This window comes from Notolabrus celidotus, chromosome 12 (assembly GCF_009762535.1).
Source record: "Notolabrus celidotus isolate fNotCel1 chromosome 12, fNotCel1.pri, whole genome shotgun sequence".
NCBI classification, from domain to species: Eukaryota; Metazoa; Chordata; class Actinopteri; order Labriformes; family Labridae; genus Notolabrus; species Notolabrus celidotus.
In genome coordinates, this window is record NC_048283.1 from 29,744,639 (window position 1) to 29,767,203 (window position 22,565).

The 22,565-nt window shown below is 40.5% G+C and overlaps 2 protein-coding genes across 3 annotated transcripts; both read left to right on the forward strand.

The window, feature by feature from the left end:
* On the forward strand, window positions 1-6,305 carry nsmce2 (NSE2 (MMS21) homolog, SMC5-SMC6 complex SUMO ligase). Of its 2 annotated transcripts, none has more exons than XM_034697740.1 (6): window positions 1-452; window positions 1,950-2,062; window positions 2,351-2,513; window positions 5,078-5,169; window positions 5,394-5,500; window positions 5,850-6,305. In XM_034697740.1, the coding sequence occupies exons 1-6, from the start codon at window positions 338-340 to the stop codon at window positions 5,959-5,961; spliced, it is 702 nt and encodes a 233-aa protein (XP_034553631.1). In that variant the 5' UTR covers window positions 1-337; the 3' UTR covers window positions 5,962-6,305. The 2 variants fall into 2 exon arrangements, with proteins under 2 accessions (XP_034553631.1, XP_034553632.1); XM_034697741.1 differs by having other exon boundaries at window positions 3-452; window positions 2,360-2,513.
* A 3,972-nt stretch (window positions 6,306-10,277) lies between these two features.
* On the forward strand, window positions 10,278-12,787 carry lratd2b (LRAT domain containing 2b). The gene is made up of 2 exons (XM_034698040.1): window positions 10,278-10,502; window positions 10,793-12,787. Exon 2 carries the CDS (start codon window positions 10,990-10,992, stop codon window positions 11,818-11,820), a length of 831 nt encoding a protein of 276 aa, XP_034553931.1. The 5' UTR covers window positions 10,278-10,502; window positions 10,793-10,989; the 3' UTR covers window positions 11,821-12,787.
* Window positions 12,788-22,565: the final 9,778 nt, after the last annotated feature.

The following is a 22,565-nucleotide window of genomic DNA, read 5'->3' on the forward strand; positions in this document are numbered from 1 at the left end:
TTTGAAAATCTCCACCGGAAGTGTAACATTAGCTGATGTAGCAGTCAAATTTCCGCGGCAGGGGTTTGTTGTGTCTCCTTAATGTGTTTCACTTCTCAGTGTTATCAGGATTAAATATTCTACGTACAGATACAGATACAGATACAGATTAAGACAGATCATCTTAACATTACTACAGTGAGTCGTTGGTTAACTTGTGAAGCTACAAAGTTACAGTTAAAGTTCGTTAGCAAGCTAGGCTAACGTGACGTGAATTAGTCTTAAATTGTATTTGTTGAGTTTATAAAGTCTATGGTTGAGTCCAAAGGGATTAAAGAGGATTAAAGATCCATTAGGAATGTCTCTGAGTGCTGTCCACGGGACTCTGTCCAGCCTGAAGTCATGTCAAGCAGACATCGGGACAGGGATGGACATAGTGACGGATGTGGCGATGGACCTGACTGAAGCTCAGAGTAAATATTCTTCATGTTATTATTATGTCAACCACTGCATGCTTGTGTTCTACTACTACTGCTACTACTACTACTGCTGTTATTGTCTAATCTCTATGGATTATTATTTGTATCCAAGGAAACTACGAGAGGATTAGGGCCACTGGAAGAAATAAAATGAAGGTCCAATTCATTTATTTTTGATATTCTTAGATTAAATCAGAATTCTGAAATAAAAGTCAGACTTCTTAGATTAAAGTCAGAATTCTGAAATAAAAGTCAGACTTCTTAGATTAAAGTCAGAATTCTGAAATAAAAGTCAGACTTCTTAGATTAAAGTCAGAATTCTGAAATCAAAGTCAGACTTCTTAGATTAAAGTCAGAATTATTAGATTAAGGTAAGAATTCTGAAATTAAAATCAGGCTTCTTAGATTAAAGTCAGAATTCTGAAATTAAAGTCAGAATTATTAGATTATGGTCGACTTCTGGGAAAAAAAGTCAGAATTATGAGATTGAAGTCAGAATTATGAGATTAGAGTCAGAATTCTTAGATTAAAGTCAGAATTCTGAGATTAAAATCAGAATTCTTAGATTAAAGGTGGTGTGAGGAACTTTTGTTTTGTATCGATTCTGGCGCCCCCCTTGTGGACAAAGTGTTACCTCTTATCTCTTGTCCTATACATGCAAAAGTAGTGTTTTCAACAAAAGCCTCATCCTGTTCTGTTCAACAGTCAACTTTATCAGGCAATGTGATTATTTTCCATGAAAACAGTCAAATAAAGGCAGTTTCTGAAGCAAGATGTCCATCATCTGGTCTGGCACCTACCCCCCCAGGGCGGTTTCAGGCATTAAAAATTATAACAGAGACGGTGCCAGTGTTGCTGCTGATGGACTTGTTTGCTATTGAGGGTTATAAAGAGGCATCAGTATCATTTTCAGTCTGTTTCTCAGCCATTTCAAAATTCCTCACAGGGCCTTTAAAGTCAGAGTTCTTAGATTAAAGTCAGAATTATTTGATTAAAGTCAGAGTTCTTAGATTAAAGTGAGAATTCTTGGATTAAAGTCAGAGTTCTTAGATTAAAGTCAGAATTCTGAGAAAAAAAACAGAATTCTGAGATTAAAGTCAGAATTCTAAGATCAAAGTCAGAATTCTAAGATTAAAGTCAGAATTCTTAGATTAAAGTCAGAGTTCTTAGATCAAAGTCAGAATTCTGAGATTAAAGTCAGAATTCTAAGATCAAAGTCAGAGTTCTTAGATTAAAGTCAGAATTCTGAGATTAACGTCAGAATTCTAAGATCAAAATCAGAGTTCTTAGATTAAAGTCAGAATTCTTTAATCTCAGAATTCTGACTTTTTTTCTCAGAATTATTATAAATAAAATATATTGGACCTTCATTATTTCTTTCTTTCAGTGACCCTAATCCTCTTCAGTACAGAAACCCCATTTTTGAATGAGCTTTGAATTTAAGATGTGACATGGAAGAAAGCAGCTTTTACTTGTGCTTTTGGATTACAGGTGAAGCAGGCCACCCCGGCATTAAAGACATGGAGGCCATGATTCTGGAGTGTGCCAAGCTGGACAGGGAGATTAACTTCTTTGTGGACGTTGTACAAAAAGTAACATCAGAGGTGAGAGCTACACTTTCACTCAAATGAATAGCCCAAAGCATCCTTTCCTCCTCAATCACAGAAAAGGTCAGCCTCAAGATGCGTCACTGACAAAGGCTGAGATGTAAAAAATACATATGTATATGCATCGGTTTAGGCCATTCAGCTGCTCCTGCTTTGCAGTGTACGCACAGATTTTCTTGAGTGGCAAGTCTTAATGTGTGTCCTGGTGTTAGTTTAAAAGATCAAGAAAAACACTGAAGTTGACTCCAATTGTAGAAGTCAAGGAAAAAGTCTGACCTACTCCAGTCTGTGCAGGTTACCACACAGCAGCCAGAGGCCATGTTCAGCCTTTCAGACAAAGTGAAGGAGCAGTTCAATGAAAGAATGGCCCGGCTCTCTGACGCTGAGCTGCAGAAACACCAGAAAGTTGTGGCCTTCAAAGAGAGCATCAAGAACTCAGCTAACCAAGGTCAGATTTTCAATATACACACAACTGGACTCAGTGTAATGTGTTCAGGACTTCTAATCCACTCTGAGAATAGCTGTGCTTGTTATTTATTACAGGATGATTAGCTTACTTTTACACACACCTCTCCCTCTGTTAACTGTTGAGTAATTGTGTTTGCCTGTCACCCTGTAGCTGCTATTCTCTGCTTTTTATAGATTGTCCTTATTACATCCTTATTAGATATCCGCCCACACACAGGCAGAGACATCATTTTAGTTTCTCTGCAGAGATTATAAATCAATTTACTGCTGCAAGAATGTTATTTTCTCTGTCTACTCAGTCCCTTGAGTTTTGAGAAAACATTTTAAGGTACTGGATGAAGTTTAAAATGTAATCTCTTTGAGGCTGAATATAAAATATACATAACCCTATCGGCTGGGCGTTACAGTGTTGACTATAAGAGTTTAGGGAAACATTCTGAGGAGTGCTTTTTAATACCTCAGTGCAGGATGACCTCTTACTATTTAATAATTGTAGCTGCTATGTTAGGACGACAACAGAAGCAATTTAAAATACGCAGGCTAGAAGGTGGAACTACTGCACAGGCTACTTTGTAGTTTTGAAAACGTTTGGCTGTGATAGCAGATAAGAGTGTTGTGTTTGCATCTGTGTGGGTTATATAACTATATGTGATATTATGAACCTTTACAGCTCCTTTCTTTTAACTGTAAAACACATCACTCATCCAGAACCTATGCTGTGGAAAATGCCAAAAAGCAGTGTCTTTGCAACATGCTGTGAATCACTTCATGTGGCACTGACCCCGCAGCAGCAGTGTCAGACTTTGATCTTACTATAATAGAAATAATGTAGCTTTATGCTGATGGTCTGGTTTACTTTTAAAGGTCATAGAGAGGCATCAGTATTTATTTCCTTCAGCTTTGTAACCAAATAAAAACTCCTCACTGACTTTAAGTCATTATTATTTTGCAAAGTGGGGAAACATTTCTAAACATCAATCCTTCATATGGATTAAATCATTTTCTTGGCCTTTAAGAAACTGATGGCTGCTTTCCTCTGACCTCACATTCAGCGTGGACTAGCTCTGTTGATCTTCATATGGTAGATCATGTGTACCTCATGAATCTGGCCACATGTGTTAATTATCTTCATTAGAAAGTTGTAGTTGTAGTTTTTGGATTTAAATGTATGATCAACTTATTTTATGGAAAAATAACAGGTAATAATTAGGTAGCATGAGACAGAAGCTAAAGGTGCATTTCGACCATGTGCTCCGGGTCTTTTAGCCCCCTGAACTACTTTAGCTGAACTAAATTGTGTGCCCCCATTGTTGTCTGCATTTCGACCGCCCGCTGAAGTCCAGGGTAGATTGTGCGAATCAGGCGAGTGACGTATGGAGGAAAAAATAAGTAAAAGCACTACACCACCAGACCAGTAGAGGGCAGTAAAACAAAGATGAATGCCATTCATCACAGATGACACCATAGAAGCAGATGGGCAGGCAGGTATCATTATGAGCAACACAACAGTTAGCCTGTTAGCATGAAGAGACTCAGCTGGCGCTGTTTTAGATGGTGCTATATTTCATCACAGATGGATCCACTGAATCAACACTTGAGAGGAGATAAGCACGAGTAGCAAAGACGTTTCAACACGGCTTTAAAATCCTTTTGAACTCAAAAGGCCGTGGCAGAGATCGACCGGTGTTTTGGTTTAAACAGCGACCCTGTTAACTGAAGACTTTCAGCCGGATGCATCCCTCATAAATGTCTTTAGATGATCATTAAATATCTGATGAGGATATTGAATCTTAAAACTCCCTCTGTGTTTCAACAGCTGTGTAAACTCCACAAACACTGACACGTTAGGCTGAAGGTCTCCAGTTTACAGGGTCACTTTTAAAACCGTAACACTGGGAGAGACGCATTTGTGGCTGGCTGAGAGAAGACTACTGTTACAAGCTGCTAAATCAAGAGAATCACAGCTTCTTCTTTTGAAAAGTACACACACATACAAAAAGGATAGAACAAATAAAAACAAATGAAAGTAAGAGAAATCAAGTGAATCACAGATGTGTGTGATGTTACTGTGGACGACGGGCGGAATAAAAACACTGTGGTTAATCTACCAATCAGACAAATTCCCCCCAGCAGGGGCTTTTTAGGGGGGAGATTATCTACCCCTGAACTAAATTTAGGCCCTGGGTCCACCAGTCGAAACGCACATAGTTCCGGGGTAAAGTCTCTCCGGTCGAAAAACGCCTTAACATTAGCATTCAATTAGCTGAATGCCAGATTTGTTAAAGAGAGGTCATTGGGTTATCAAATATATTGTTTAACCTTTAAGTATGACCTCATGTCTGTATGGTTTACATTATTTAGTAGTTCCTCGTTGTGGATCAATTTCTAAAATGATATTGTTTGTAAAACTGGAACACATCTGGACTACAGGTAATTGATGTCTTTCACTTCATAATATCACTCTAAATGTGATGTCATCAATCCAGTCAAGCATTGATTACTGTGATTGGACATTAAGAAGTGGTTTGTTTGTTGCGTTTTCAGCAAACAAAGAGACAGAGGATAATATGGAGGAGCTGGACGAGGACATCGCTGTCACACAGAGCCAAGTGAACTTCACCTGTCCTCTCACACAGGTAGAGCACCCCCACTGCTCATGGTCATTTCACATTACAGCAGTTTATTCTGTTTATCCGATTTCATACTTTAAACTTGTTGTTCTAATCATGGATACAAACGTTCTGTGAAAAACAAATCAGTTTCATTATCAACAAAGAAGAGAAAAACACTTTGATCAGACTTTAGTTGGATCTTCATTGTGTTGTGTTATTGTGACACACCGCTGTGTATCCGTTCTCAGGTGGAGATGGTGAACCCGGTGAAGAATAAGAAATGTAACCATTATTATGATGAAGGAGCCATACTGGGCCTAATCAAAGCCAGACACAGCCAGAAGAAGAAATGCCGGTAAGAAAGTCTCCCTTTGAGTACTTTTTAAAACACCAATCAGGTTCTTCAGCTGTAAACAACTCTGCAGGCTGGCCTCGGACCTGCAGTCAGGCTTAATTCACAGTTTCTTTATCATACTGCTTTGATGGTGGAATGAAATTAAACGTGGCTGCTCCTGGAGGAACACTGATTAAATCCCACTGTTGAGGAAAGATGAAACCTGCCTATTGTCTGAGTCCTGATTGTGGTCACTGTGCGCACACTACATGAATAGTAATAACAGCAGAGAGATACTTTTTTCAACTCACCCTCTCTTGAATGTAAATGTTCAGATGATGAGGTTTTTCTCTGTGTCTATATCCTGTAGCTGTCCTGTGGTGGGCTGTGGGAACTCAGATGTGAAAGAGTCAGATTTGGTACCCGACCAAATGCTGAGGAGAAAGATCCAGAGCCAGAAGAGACAAAACAACCGGACATGAAGCCACAGTTTCATCCTCAGAGAAGTTCATTCTAAAAGCTCTTCCTGTGGGGATTACTTTTATGCCAACAAAGAATTTGTAGTGCAGAATTTGGGGACAGTTCTCTTCACAAGTTTTTTGAATGATTTTTGTTTGCTTATGTTTGTGTAAAACATTCACTTTTTAATTTTGTAATTTACACCTCAGCAACATTCTGTTATCTAGTCGGATTAGGATTTAAAAGTGATGACCGGCTTGTGTTTCACCCAGGGTGATTTTTAGACTCCAGCCTTGTTGAATGTAAATAAAAATCTGCATATTTTTAATAAATATTTAAAATAAAAAAAGCAAGATTGTAAGAATAATTTGGAGGGTTTGTAAATGATTTGTCTAATAGCTCCTCATCAGTATGGTGCAGTGTGTTTACAGAACCACAAGAGAGCAGTGTCTGCAGTCTGCAGAGCTAGAACTGAAGAAATAAAGTTTTCATCTCAGGATGATTTATTCTCAGCTTCAGTGATACTCTGGGATAGTTAGCCAAGTTAGGAGCCTTAATGACAGCTGTTCAGAAAAGAAGGAAATACTCATTCAACATTGAATCTATGAATCACAGTTAATGTAGCAGATGTTAAAATCTTTCAGTGACTCATGGATTTTATTTTTAAAACCAGGAAGTTTCCTCTAAGTGTGGCTAACTGAAGAATTGAACTCAAAGACATGAGAAGAATTTCCTCAGAAGCAAGTTTTTTGAATGAGCTGTTAAATCTTTCTTTAACATCAGCAGGAATGCTCTTATGTGATTAAATCTCTCCCTTCCTGCCTGCTCTTGCCCACTGTGAGGGGTCTTTGTTCCAAAGAGAAACAAACAAAGGCTGTGTTCAGATGAAATTAGGTGACGCTAATCTTTTAATAACCTTGCATCAGGCATTTTTTAAATTTGTAATTGGCCTTTCTATCCTGACGGTGCGTCATGCAGCACTAAGAGCATTTCCTGATGAAGATATTAACTGGCAATAAATGATCTAGATGATGTTGACTCATTTATTTCTCTCCACTCTGCTTCATCTTGAATTAGCCCTTTGCAATCTAATCTTGTTTACCTCAAAATGTTAAGTCACAGGTAATTTCACAATAGCAGTTCAATTTGTGCAAAGTGCACACAAATAGGCGGCAACATTACATTCCCCATATCATAGTTATTGAGCGGTTCCTTTAGAGGGAAGCAGAGCTGTAAATTAACTCAGAAGTTAATCACAATATTGTACAGACGCACAGAGATGAGGAAAAAAAACAATCAATTCCCCGTGGATGTTTGCTTTCTTCTGGTCATGTTTGATCTGGAATTCACATTCATCTGTTCAAAGCTCCAGGAAGGAGGTGTAATGGCTGTCGCAGACACTGTAAGCCTCGGTATCTGCCTTGTCCAAGGAGGATTTTACCTTTTGGCTGGAAGTGAACAGTCTCACCTCCTGGCACTGGAGGCCTGACCGGGCGGCTGCCAGAGCTGGAGGAGAGGGAGGGGCAGAGATGAGACTGGCACTACAGAATTCAGCTTTGATCTGGGTGTCATGTTTCTGTACCCCTGCTTGTTGTGTTTAAGTCCAAACAGTGTGACACTCTGATTAAAATAGAGCGTTGTTTTCTTGTGCTCTTGATGCACTTTTATAGAGATGTATAGGAAAACATGTTTCCAATGAGACTGCTCTCATGACCTCTACCTGCAGTAAATAACGGGATTTCCCTTACACCAGGGGTTCCCAAAGTGTGGGTCGGGACCTCAAAGGGGGGTCGTGAGACACAAATGGGGGGTTGTGAGATGTCTTCCAGAATGTTTTTTTTTTTTTTTTTGTAAGTTATCTAAAAATAGTATATTTTACACATTGTAGTAAAAAAATATCGTCAAAAATAGTAGCTAAATTTGAAATAAAACCTTGATAATAGAAAACGTAATGAGTTTTCTTCCTTTCTTTGTTGCCAGTTGACTCCTAAGTTTAGGGTTAGCGAACAGTTAATTATTAAAAGCATCAGTAGCAGTAGGCGGCACAGGAAACACAGCCACATGCTCATATAGGTAGGGTCATTTTCTGCAGACCAGCTAAATGAAGCCACATCAAATCTCTTTGAGGGACACTGGGGGTTGTGAGTCTTTGGCATCTGTATTTTGGGGGTCACAGGCTGAAAAGTTTTTGAACCCTGCCTTACACCAGACTTAAGTTTTTATGACCGCAAATGAAACCAGAACTTTTAAAAACAGCACCCAGACTAAAGAATGTTAACATGACTACAACTGATGCAACTGTAATTCTTGCATGACTTGAAATTACAGAGAACATGAACCTTCACTCACATTTAGACAGGTGTGAACAAACTAAACAATGACACATGACCATTTAGCTGTCTCTGTTTCAGGGTCATGATACCGAGCATTCTTGCTCTTTGTCACACCGCCATGACTTTCTGGGACACTTGTGTATAAGGAAGCCATTGTTAATGTTATCAGTAACACCCCTGCTATTCCTACAATTACAAATCAAAACAAAGTCCGCTGCAGAAGTTCAACTCAGGCAGCGTGAATTTTACTGCTTTAATAACCCGACTTCAGCTGCAGAGATTCACACATCTTATGCCAGTGTTTTCAAGGCAAATTGCAGTGAAAATGAAAATAAAGAACGAATTACATTTCTCTTTGAAGTAAACTTGTATCAAAATGAGTGTTCTTGTATTTGCAGCACATTTAATTAATACAATAATGAAAATGTTAAAGGGTTATTCATGTCTAAAATAATACCTCAGACTTCTGTTAAAAGTATTTGGTCTTTATTTTTTATTATTTTCATGTATTTATGATCCAAACCCCTAAACAACATCATGAGTCTCTGCACATATGTACATGGATGGTGTAAATAGCTAAAGAGATTTCACTTTGTAATCTGATTTTACTCTTAGAGCTCATTTCATAGTAGCACATAACTGTCTAGACAAAGAACACATGATACATCTGACCACTGTTTTCATGACGTTATTGTCACCTGCTCTCAAGTTAGCCTCAGTCAGGGTTTAACAAATTCTATTTGTCTGAAAATAAATAACCATGATTGAGAAAGAAAGAATTCCACTTTGGCTTTTCATAAAAGCCCACAGGCTTCAACTTGTTTTATAACATTTCTTGAAAATGGTTATTTTAAAAATGTATAATCCAGATAATCTGTATTTACTTGATGCTGTACTTACCCCTGAAGGGATAATTTCCCAACTTTTTATTTTGTTTACACAGAGTGGATGATTTTTTAAAACTTTTTTTTCATGGATGTATCCTTGTAATTTACTTTTAAAAGACTATTCAATATTATCTTAAATAGATTGCTGTTTTTCATTTGATTTCTGTAAAGTTTACCCTGAATGTGTCAAATTAAACATTAAACAGGGTGTATCTTTCAGAACAGATTTTAAGATAAGTTTTTTGGTTTTTAAATCTCTTAATGGTCTTGGCCCTTCTTATTCATCAGATTTGCTTTTATCATATGAGCCAGTGAGAGCCCTCAGGTCTTCAGGTAGTGGACTTTAAAGTAAGAACAAAGACTCACAGTGAGGTATCTTTTTATTATCACAGCTCACACCTGTGGAACACCCTTCCTGAAGATCTGAGGACTGCACAGAGCTTAAACATTTTTAAAAGTAAACTCAAGACCAACCTTTTAAGTCTCGCTTTAACTGAGTTTCATTCTTATAACAGCTTTCTTTCTTTCTTTCTTTCTTTCTTTGTGTATTATCTATTTATTTAACTATAGTATATTATTTTCTTTTAATGGTTTTAATATTTTAGTGTTTTATTGTCTTAGAAATGTATTTTATTTTGATGAGTTGAATTTCCTGTGTTGAGTTTTAACATATTATTTTAGCTCCAGTGTTTCCTCATTAAGATATCATGAGAGTGTTTCCTCAGTTCGTTCAGCAACTTTTTTAAAAATTGTTTTCATTATTATTTTATTTTTTTATTACTATTGTTACATATATTGTGTTCTTAACCTTAGGATTGTGGGGTGGGTTTGGTGTCGGGGTGGGATCTCTTTCTTAATTGATTCTATTTTAAGTTGTTTTTATGTACAGCACTTTGTGTTACAATGTCATTGTATGAAAAGAGCTTTATAAATAAAGTCTAATTGATTGATTGATTACATTTTTTCAATAATCAAATTTAAGGATAAGACACTCAAAAAAGTGCTTTACTGTACTCAGCTGGTGGATTTTCTTCCTCTCATTTCAAACGAAGTGGAGATTTCATGTAAATGAGTTTTTAAAATTAGGTGTACTGTCGCTTTAAATGATAACACCTCCCAGCAGCCACAGATCCTGGGTGAGTTTCGCTGCAACAAACACGGTGGTTCAGAGTACCGACAGTGTGCAGAGCAGAGCAAACCAACAGCCTGCTGCACAGGAAGGAGCTAATACTGACTGAATTCCTGTTTACTTTACCGATGTGACACCAGGAGGGAGTGTGTGTCTGTGTCTGTGTGAGTGTGTGAGGGAGAGAGCTGCTGTCTGCTTCAGGAGCCGAGCTGCAGGTGAGTCCGTGTGCTGGTCAGAGTTTCTACAGACCGGTCTGAACAGATGAACTGACAAGAAAGACGAACATGTGTGCGGAAATGTGTGTGACACTGTGAGACACTGAAGTGTTGTTCATGATGAATGAACAGCAGTGGGTTAGTTGGGGAGACTCGTGGAAACTGAGTCAACAGGTGCGTCAGGTCACACCTGTTGGGAATGTAAACTACGCGTCAGCTTTACTTATAGATAGTCCTCTCCACTGCTCTGAGACTGTCATTTAAGCTGCCATTTTGTTTACCCCCTACAGGTGTGTGTATGGAGTTTATCTGGAGGATTTATACAGCTGGTCATGGATTATTGGTGCCCGTCTTCACCGCTTTGGATTTAGTTAAGACACTCCACCACCCTGCGCCTCTCTCCGTCTCCCCTGCCTGAGTGCGCCTAGAACAGGCGGATCCTGTTTCCGTGCTCAGCCTTCTCCCCTTCTATCCACCTTTCACCTTTATGGGGAACCAGGTGGAGAAACTAACGCATTTAAATTACGCAGAGGTGCCAACGTCGGACCCAAATGGGTTCGACCCGGATGATGAAGGCCCGCGGATTGGCGTCTCTTATATTTTCTCCAATGACGACGGCGACGATGACCAGGACGACCATATAGACCACTTTTCATCTGAAAACCGCGCGGTAAATAATGAGGAGAAGCCCTTCGACCCGCAGGACGAGCTGGAGTGCGCCATTTACTACCGGGAGGAGTGCGCTTATGAGAGGAACACCGGAGACCCAGCGCACTCTGCGGAAAGTCTGCTGAACAACTGCAGACCTGGAGACCTGCTGGAGTTTGTAGCTACAGGACAGTATCCACACTGGGCTGTTTACGTCGGGGACTTCCAGGTGGTTCATTTGCACAGAGCGGAAATAAAGAACAACTTCCTCACTGATGTGAGTCAGGGCAAAAAAGGCAGGATAGTGAACGGCCTCTACAGGTATCGCGCGCTCCCGCCGGAGGTGATCGTGCGCAACGCCCTGGACCATGTTGGCTCCAGAGACAGAGAGCTGTACTGGAGGAACTCTGAGTGCTTTGCAGCCTGGTGCCGGTTTGGCAAACGGGAGTTTAAGATCGGAGGGGAGATAAGGATTGGAAAACAGCCATACAGGTTGAAATTACTCTTTTCAGAGAAGAAGAGTCACGTCCTGGAGTTTCAGAGCCTGGAGGACGTGATCATGGAAAAGAGGAGGAACGATCACATTGGCAAAGATGCTGTCATGCAGGAGCTTGCCAACCACTTGAACGCAACACATGAAATCAAAGAGGAGGATTATGTGAAAAGTTAATGGCTGCTTCAGTCATCTGGAGCTTACGGTTCAACGAAGAAATGCACACTTTTCATGCTTAAAATCAAAGTATGTGTGTTGCTGCTGAGGGATCTTCATCCCTCCACTCATCATGAAGAGCTCCGTGTGTGGGCTTGGATGCATGTGCCACACTGCAAACACAAAGTGAATCTTTAGAGGGAGTTTGAATTAATCATAGAAATTCTATTTCTTCTTCAAAATAAGAGGAAAAGCATTGTACTTGCACAGCAGAGCACGAGGGTTAAAACAAAGTTCACAAAAGTTAATTTGCATCAGAAACGTGAAAATAGAACACTTCCTCCCTCCTAAGAAAAATGAGTTTTTGCACTCTCAAGGCAAAATGAAGTGACTTGTTTTGTTGGATACATTTGCTTCGGAGCTGCACCTGCAGTCTAATCACTTGGGATTGGAGTCAGAATTTAATTGCCCATGATTATCTTTCTAATCCAATGAATCTTTGCACACAGGAGCCAACGCTCTCAAATGTTCCTCTACCTGAAGAGAGAGCTGAAAGTGCTCGCTCCTGCACAACTCAGGTGTTGTTGGACATCAATACAAAGTGGAAGAGACAGGACATTGTGCTTTTATTATCATGTGTCAACCTTGAGGGTTCCCTTCTGTTGCTTTCTATCCAACCATCACACAGCTTTACCCACTCTGTGACTTTTGTGCACACTGTTCTATGTGCACTTCTTTACAGTTTATTTTTTGAGAAAAAAAGATGTTTGTATGAAGGAATACGGAAATAAATATATATTTGAACAGGAAAGCATTTTTTTCTTTTCAAAGAAGGATTGTTGGTGACCTTTGAAATGATTTACGTGGATGTTGGTGCAATCAGACATTTCAAACACATATAAAGGTAGAAGAGGCTGTTCAGTATTCTCCATAAACCCCATTAAAAACAGTTTGCACTTCACAGAGGATTTGAAAGCAGCTACACCACTACTATCACAATCCTGGTTGACACCCTGGAGGATGCATGTGTTACCTACCTGTTCAGCTCCTATGATCCCAGCCTTTTGTTTGTTGTTGTGTTGTGAAGAGTGCTGGATGCCCTACAGTTAAAGCTGTCAGTGCTGCCAGTTTTGATCTAAACATTTGCCTCAGAGCAGCAGCTGCCTCAAACTACTTAAACATCAGCTTTGTTAGTGTGTGTTAAGTTGTGCTGCAACCGTGCTGGACATTTCTCTTTGTTTACACCTCTGCCGGCTGAAGATAAGTCATTTTTTAAAAGTTTAGCCGCGGGCGTAAAATGTTCTTCGCCCATGTTTGGCTTTCATTCCTCGAGGAGCTGGAATCACAGCGTTCATTAAATATTGGGCAAAGGTGCAGATTTGTTTGTGTATGCCAATAAACAGGCTCTGTTTGCATCCAGCCAGATCTCATTCAAAAGAGGTTCTTTTAAAGATACAGTACAAGAAGTAGTGGAAGTAGTGATAAATCAACTTGGGGGAATAGAATGAGGTTGAAACTGTGACAGAGAGGCAGTCTTAGCACCTAAATAAAAAATGTATCTGCTTGAATGGTAATATAAGGAAATATCAATCAATAACAACCTGTGAAAAACCTCATAGCACCTTCACACACACACACGCACACATACACACACAGGCTGCAAACGGAAATTACAGCAGCCTCTGAGGCTGTTGAGAACAGTTTTTTTTTCCTCTGGGTTTCAGAGGAAGCTGATGACTCCCTAGCAGACAGTCACCAGATGAGTTACTCTGCCTGTTTGTTTTCTTCAGGTTATATTTGCATGGAGATAATGCTGTTTCATTTAGCTGCAGGTAAGGTCCCAGTGGACCCAAAGCGGGATCATCATCAACACTAGAATTAAATAGGAAAGCTGCCGGACACATTAGCATTTCTTCAATCCTCCGTGGTCTGCTACGGTGATGAAATATAAATTGCGTGTGTGTTTGTGTGTGTGTGATGCATATTTATGATAATCAGTCATTTTTTAGCACCCACAGCACTGGGTGAAGCACACAATGTTGAAGCAGCTGCAAGAAAAGTTGTGTTATTGTTGATACCAACTTGTGTTTGTCACTATGGTGACAAAACTCATATGCAGTTATACTCGCATGATAAAGACTATTACTTCCTTTCCTCTGACATGTGGGTTATCTTTGGCCTCTCCCTTTAATCTAAAAAGTAATACATGTCACAGAAAAGGAAAATCAATCTGTCTCTCAGCTCAGTTTATATAAAGTTGAGTTGTACTGTTCTGTTTAAGCTTCTTTGTTGTTGATATTTTAAAGCTACCCTATGGACATAATTGATTTTCCCCATTTAATATTAGTCATCAGACTATAAAAACAGAGTATCATTGCATAGACAGGTCCAGGGGATGGTCAGGGGCGGCCATGGACCCCTTGAAATGAGATTGGACACCCCAGGGGCCGCCCCCAAATCCCAGACAATGATTGGCTATTTGTCAATATGTTCTGAAATCAACTATTTGGGCTGTGTTGCAACAACTAATGTCCGTAGTTAAAGTAGATATGATTAGAGGACATAGAAAGGGTAAAGGAAAGCTATTCATTAGTGTAGCCATGCTTATGTAGTTCATGCCACCCATGCAAAAGTCAGTGCTACCGCTCGTAGCCATGCCCCCAAATCACTGAGATCCTGTAAACATGTTGAATATTATTTTGTACCCTTAAAACGTTTCAAAACTTTTTGAACATTTTAAGGTTATTTTTTAATCATCAGTGTTTTCTATTTATCAGCAAAGCAGCATCAAACTGGCCACATGCATTGTAAAAAAACAGGGACCCTCCATGCTAAAACCATAGACTGTATCAAATATGGATGTAGCATCCATGACATCATCCATCTGTTTCTGAAGCGCTGTTTTGAGACCAATCGTCGGCCGCAGCCATATTGTTGCTGTCGAGTGATTGTGACGTAAAGAGGTGGGCTTTGAGCCTCCTAGCCAACAGCTACAGTGTTCCCGCCTGTCAATCAAGTCAGCTGTGCCTCTCATTGGAAGACTCGTAATCTTAATATCTTCGAAATTGCCGAGTTAGAAAAAAATTCACCCCTGCACAGTGTGTGCCGATCGAGACATGAGCTATCCAGACTACACTCGTCTTTTGTACCAGGCTGTAAACATGTTTATTTCTGCTGTAAAGATCAGCTTTTTTTTAATTGGTGTGTGTGTGGTTTCCGGTACTTCCGAAGCCATTCTGAAGCAGATCCTCGATGAACTGCAGTTTTTAGATTTTTGGACCGGAGGTTGCCGCTTGGCTAAAACATTGCCGTCCACTGGGTGTCTTTCATTTTCTGTAACTACACTAGATAAGATATGATGAGTGATAACAGACAGCTTACTCATGCAGCTAAGAAACAAACTTCCCTCTGTCAGCCTGATTAATATGAATTTCAGTTGTATTGCATTGTAATGTTAACTGTCTTGGCAGGTGAAGTGGCCCTGCTGAGGATTCTAGCTAACAAAGTGTCTTTTTTACTTTCATGTTAGTGACCAAAGTACACAAACAAAGTATTCATGAGGAGCAAACTTTTTGAATATGTTTTTCATTGAAATACAGCAAAAATATATTTTAAAGCTCTCCCCTATATTAAAGCCTATTTCTACGTGTTTAAAGCTCCTGGGAAGAGTTGAGAGCTGGTTATAAAACGAGCTGAAGTGAACTGTGATGACTTTCAATGACCTACAAAAGCAAACCAGACCATGTGGACGATTTCTACTTTGTAATCTTGAAAGCATGTAACCACTGCGTGGGGGTAGGTGATGGATCAGTTGACACCACGCTGAATAAATAGTTTTATTTTCCATCAGTGGGTGATACTTTTGAGAGGGCAGGAGGAGATTTGTATCAGAAGAAATGACTCACACATGCACATGACAAGATCAGGAACGAGGTTAGAGGTAACACAAACAGAAAGTTCCTCACAGGAGCTTTAAGTGTGTTTTGTTTACATTCATGTTTGCATACTTGAAGCTTGTTCTCTGCCTTTCATAGCTCATACCAACACCTCTTTGAAAGCTTCCTCAGTAAGGACGCTCTAAATTTTCCACGAAGATGATGCCAACAAGAATTAAAAACTCCATGCGTCTTACATTTTTCTGTATCCAAGTAATTTAGATGTCACCGCTGAGAGTGATCAGTTTCTGATACAAAAAGTGTGAAACCAGGGGAGGCTTTTGGTCTGACACATTGTCTCACTCACGTCTGCCTTTTGGCCACTCAGTCTGTCGTGTTTCCTTTGGAGGGCTGGAGAAGAGCCCACACCCCTCAGGCTAAACTGGCAACATCACAGAAAGTTGGGGGTGAGCCAGAGCTCGAATCAAACCCACCCTGTGTTTACAAAATGTCATTATGTACAAAACTTCCTCCCACACGCAAACATGTCTGAAGTTTAGAGGAGTGTGCTCATGAGGAGATCTTATCTGACAGGCCTACAGGAAGTCTATTTCAGATGAGGCCTGGAGCCGCAGTGAGATTGTTATCCAAGTGGGACAAACAGTGCGTAGCTTAGAGATGGATAGTCTGAGGACATTTGACGATATCAGTGTATGTGCTTGACTATTTAGAACATGAAACTCACCTCAGGGGCTCTTCTTTTTTATTGGATTGCTAATTTTAGGCCACTTTTTCTGGTCAGACGGCATCTCCAGAGTGTGAAAGTTTGTGCCAATAGATAGGACTCGTCTTTAACCGGTGAAAATGTATGAATGGCTGTCGGGGAGAGTGTGTGCCTGTAAGATAAGATAGTAGAAACGATTACCTAGGTACAGCAGCCTTTGATAAAAAGTGCCACACTGAGGGCTTCACATTCTGCCAGCAGTGACTTGAACTCTTTAAAAACCGGGGCACTTTGCAGCCATGTTTACTGTTAATTGTAAAAAGTATCAATTTGCTTCCTCACCCATAAAACCATCTGCTGTAGACAGAAACAGAGTGCAGAGGGGTTTGTTTGTCAGGCTATTTGCACTGCCCACTCACCTGAATCATGTTTGCACAGACAGTTTCATTTCCTGGGAATTAGAGAGAAAATAATGTACCTCTGAAATTAACTACACTGCGCTCATTAATAAGAATCGATCCAAAGTGCAGCAACTCATATAACTTTTGTTTGGAGCTGGAAACTTTTCTAACATCACCACCGACCTGCTGTGAGTTAATAATTTACACTGGACTTCCACCAGTTTGGCTTGGACTGGACTGTGTTTACTGTTCGTCTCAGACTGGGGCCATGTGTGATTCTTGCAATCCCCGGCGTGGGATGCCTGCTTGTTTTTTCAGCTGCACAATACCAAAGTCCATTCACTCCCAGTTCCTGCAGTTTTTCAGTTGCTCTCTTTTTCTTTTAAAGCAACATTCCCATAGCCCAGTTTACTCTGTTTGTGCTTCAACGGCACTCTTTGGGTCTGCATGCTTGTACACACACACACACACACACACACACACACACACACACACACACACACACACACACACACACACACACACACACACACACACACACACACACACACACACACGCAGGGAACCAATGCTCCCTCCCTTTCTTTGTGCTTCCTTTCACTTTCCAAGACTAATGTGGTTTCGAAGGACTGAGCAGTAAGCTGTGAAGGTAAAGCTGCCGTTAAACGCTAGAAGGGAGGAATTGCTTTGCTCAGAAGTGATCCGTTCAAAGGCATCATGACGGTTCAAAGGAAATAACAAGGAAACAAGAATACTGATGTAGTGAGTAAAGCGGGGTGCGGATACAAGACAGCATGTGTAAGGACAGCTTTGTGAGACAATGTGGGGATATCTTTGATTTTGGTTGTCTAACAGAAACTCTCAGACAACTGGAACTGAGGAGGAGCTTGTCAGCATAAATTTGGCTGCTATTTTAGTTTGAGCTGTCGTGTCCAGTCAGTCAGAGCTGTCTGGTTTGCATAAGTAGAGAAAGGAAACAAGAATTGGCCCAAGGACACCGTCAATAAACTGACCCTGTGTCATCGGAAAGGGACGCTTAAATGAACCAATACAGAAAAAATAAAGGACAGAAATAGAGGGAGCTTGAGTTACGACCTGTGAGCAGGGGAACAGAAATCAGAGTGGTTATTAAATCCTCATACTTGAACTGAGACGTGGCTGAGGATTGTTGCCTTCAAGCACCCTGACCTGTTTGTCACTTCAATTATTTATGCCAGGCTGATTCAATAGCTATCAACATTCATCTTCTCCTGAGTCATTGCTAGACACCCCGCTCCACATCTCCAGCTCTACTCACCAACACTGCAGGGTTACCAGAGGTTAAAAAGCACAAAATTATAATTGCGGACGGTCCAATTATGCTTATTATGCAGTTGTAGACCTCTTTCAGAAATCACTGTATTTTTCTCTCTTCATTTTTAGTCTTCTTCAGTTTTCTCTGATTTTCCTCTTGATTTTTTGACCTAGAAGTCAGCTTGTGTCATATTAAAAGCCTAAATATCTAGAGGTCAACATAAAAACTCATAAAACATAACAAAATATAAACGTATGCACCTTTAAACATAAAATCCTGGAACACATAGCAAGGTTGAACTTATAAAACATTGGAAAAAGGACACGTTTTTTATCTGGAGTGTTAGAAGTAAGAGCCTTAATCCTCTGAGAGTGTCTTTTTTTGACCATTACTTGAGCCCACCCTCCCGGCTGTCTTTTCAAACCTTCCTCCCAGATCCCAGGGAATCAAATTAGCGCTTATCAAACCTTCTTGCTCTTCTTTAATTTTAATTCCTTGTTGCTGCTCCTCTGCACTGTCAGTTTAATTGTCAGGGGCAGAGCCGGGTTTCCTTATGCCCTTCACCGAAGAATAAAGCTAACCTATTATCAGGTACCTCTTCTCTGTCCTTCATGGCTTCCTTCTACCCTTGTTTGCTTTCTAGGACTCAGACTTTCTTCACATGTACATGCTGTCAAGCGCCCCATTAAACTTTGTGAATTGCACATATTAAGATGACTGGACGTGGTTTAGAGAAGTGCTGTTCCTCCTGTACACAAAGACAGAGCTACATAACACTCATCATGATCATTATCAAGTGTGAGGCGGAGTCAACAGGAGAAGGTGTCTGAACTCAAAGCTGAGTTCTACAGAGTGCACATATATCTGTTTCTTACATAAAAATATGACCAGAGTATTTCTAGTAATCTGCAATGAATAATAAAGGAAAACGTAAGAAATGTTACACTTGCCCCTGGTCTCCCCTACACACATGTAAATGAAAGAGAGGCATTAAAGCTGCAGACTGGTGGACATGTTGACATACAATACTTTTGCTATTATGAGAAGAGCCAATAAAGACTCTACTATTGTTTGGTGAGTTGTTCCAGTCATTTTTTATTTAGAGTTAATCATAACTTTGATCAGAGGAATCATCACTTCAGATAACGGTTGTTTTAATATTGGTCTGGTATATAACTGTCACCATATTGTGCACTAGTGTTTCCGCAGACGTTAGCTATACGTAGGTCAGCGGTCCATACAGAGAGCTAAAAGGATCAAACACAACCTGTGGTAATGTAATCTCTTAACAAACTGGCACTGATTTAGCTCTAGTTAATGTCCATGAACATATATCTACATGCAAATACAGAAACAGTCCTCATCTCATCTCTGAATTCCAATCTCTGTTCTTGCTTCTCAGACTGCAGTCAGACCATATATACTGTGGCAAAACATGCACCAGAAGGGATGCACTGTGGTTAGTTATCTCAAATAGGATAGGTTTCATAGGATACAATGGTAACATTGCTAGAATGCATATGTAAGCACTCATTGAAACCAAGAAGCTCTGCTGTCAAACTGTGCCTGTGACCTTATGTTAATGTTATATATCCAATCATACATGCTGTAAGCTTGATAATTGGCTGTAGTAATCAGACGGGTGTGAGAGTGGTATCAAGATTTGTCAACCTGTCCAAGACTGAGCTTATTATCATTCCAGCCAGTCCCACTATGGACCCACAGATCAATATCCAGTTTGGATCACAAAACCTCATGCCCACTAAGTCTGCCCGAAATCTGGGTGTCATGATCAATGACCAGCTAACCTTCAAGGTTCATGTTGCCTCGATTGCTCGGTCCTGCCGTTTTTCCCTCTATAACATCAAGAGGATTAGACCCTACCTGACAGAACATGCAACACAGCTCCTGGTTCAAGCTCTTGTAATGTCACGCATTGACTACTGCAACTCTCTACTGGCAGGCCTCCCTGCATTCACAGTTAAACCTCTGCAAATGATCCAGAACGCAGCAGCACGTCTGGCCTTCAACCAGCCTAAGACAGCTCATGTCACTCCCCTGCTCATCTCACTACACTGGCTTCCAGTTGCAGCTCGCATCAGATACAAAACTCTAATCATGACTTACAAAGCAGTAACCAAAACTGCTCCAGTTTACCTGGAACCCCTCATCCAGGTCTACTGCCCTTCTCGCCCGCTACGCTCAGCCTCTGAAAAGCGCCTAGTGCTTCCAGCACACAAGGCCTCAAAATCAAAATCAAAATCACTAGCTCGACTCTTCTCTTCTGTTGCCCCTAAATGGTGGAATGAATTGGCCAACTCCATTCGATCTGCAGAGTCCCTCTCTACTTTCAAAAGACAGCTAAAGACCCAGCTCTTTAGGAAGCACTATGCACTTAGCTAGACTGTTCTCCACTGTTGTCCCCAGTGGCAGACCATCTCGTCCAGCTACAATTGACTCACACTGTCCTGCTCTACTCTGGGAATCTGTGTTCAGCTCTTGAGTGACCCAGCACTTGGTACTTTGGTCATTATTGTGGTGATGTTAATTGTTGATGATGATAATGGAAGGTCTTAAATTGGTTGGTTGCTTCATTGTAGATGTTCCTTATTTCGGGAAAAAAATAAAAAAATTCCTTACTTATTTTTGTGCATTGCCTTTACACTGCTTGGCAGTACCTGCACCCAAATTGACTTGAAGCACTTTGTTACCCTTACTGATCTTGTTTACTCTTGTCTAGATCTTTGCTTGTGTTGTTCTTGTTCTCGTATGTACGTCGCTTTGGATAAAAGCGTCTGCTAAATGACATTGTAACATTGTAACATTTTAATTTAACTTGCAGCAAGAAAGCAACTTCATATTTTAAAAACCAGGACTCCTAAAGAGTGTAACTTTTTCCTTAAAACTAAACTCAGAGGTAACCAGAAACTGTATCAAGAACAGCTGAGTACCCGCTGAGGCTGAACTGGCCATGAGTCATGACTAATTTGTAATCAACATGATGTAGTGTGTAGAAATCCATATACTAGTTCATGCCTCCATCCTAACCTGTAGCTGTTGTCTGAGCCTACCCGTCTGATCTCTCTTCGTTTGAAAGTATCGACAAAAGGAACAGAAAGAAAAGATCCAGGCATGAATCAGTGATCCATTATTTTTGGCGCAGTTTGACTTGCAGGCATGACGTTCGTGTTCAGACTGTGACCACTGATGCTGAATGAAAAAAGGTCTACATGTTGTTTAGAAAAGGTTATACACAATGACATTTTCTGTGTGTAGTTTTGTGTGCGTCCATGTAATTTAAGCCAGTTTAACCTTTGCTTGGTGCATGTGTACATGTGTTTTGCATGTGTTTGAGGCTTTAATGAGCACATTTATGTTTCACAGCTGTGCAGATAAGGAGAGGCGATGTTTCCACGCTCATGTTCATTCATAATAAATCACTGATGTTTCCACTTTATGTTGTCAACACAAAACCTTAACCACTTCACTCTTTAAGCTGCCAACCAATGGGAAAAGCTTGTTCAGTCTCCAGCTGAGGAGCATCCCATCATCCTTTGTGGGTGTCGGCTAAGAAAGCAGGTGTTTCTCAGTGGCAACCTGAACATCCTGCTGGCTTAATCAAAGACATGGAAATGGAGCTATTAGAGTGACTGCATGCCAATGTAAGAGAAATAGTAAACGTGTGTGTGTGTGTGTGTGTGTGTGTGTGTGTGTGTGTGTGTGTGTGTGTGTGTGTGTGTGTGTGTGTGTGTGTGTGTGTGTGTCTGCTTGTGCGTACCTGTGAGCTCAGTGCATGTGTGTCTCTGTGTGGTGTAGAACTAGTGGGTGGCGGAGAAGCAGAGGTCTGACCCTGCAGGCTAGATGTTGGCTGCTGATAATGAGACACTGTTGGAGCTAATGGAGGCAAAGCCAATTTAGACTCACTCAGTGGCCGTGCGATATCACCACACCGAGCAGATTGACGAGGACTCCAAGACGAGCTGTTGTGCATCAGCATTTGAAGACCAGTGATTTGACGGTCTAGACAGCCTTTTGGGAGAGAATGTGCAGAAAAAAAGTGGCAACGGGACTGGAATTTAAAGTTGAATGATGTTTCATAGGGAATGATTGGATTTTCAGTCCATGTTCACCCCAAAAAGCTGGTCAAATAAACAACATAAACCCTTTATTTTAACACATAAATACTTCTCCCACATATTTTAAACACAGTCCTGAACTAAGCTTGTGTTTTGTGTGTTTTTCTTGAGCAGAGCAGTGCAGAACTCCACTTTGCTTCTGTAGATTTGTCACAGCAACACATCTTAGCGGGGTAATTGCACTATCCCAGAGATGGATCAGTCTCCCATGTGTACTGCAGTTTATTGCCTTATAATTATGAGACTAATTACGAAGATGTATTACAACCCCCCCTCTGTGCATGGCTGTTTGTGTGTACACTACTCACACACACACACACACAAACTTGTGCACAC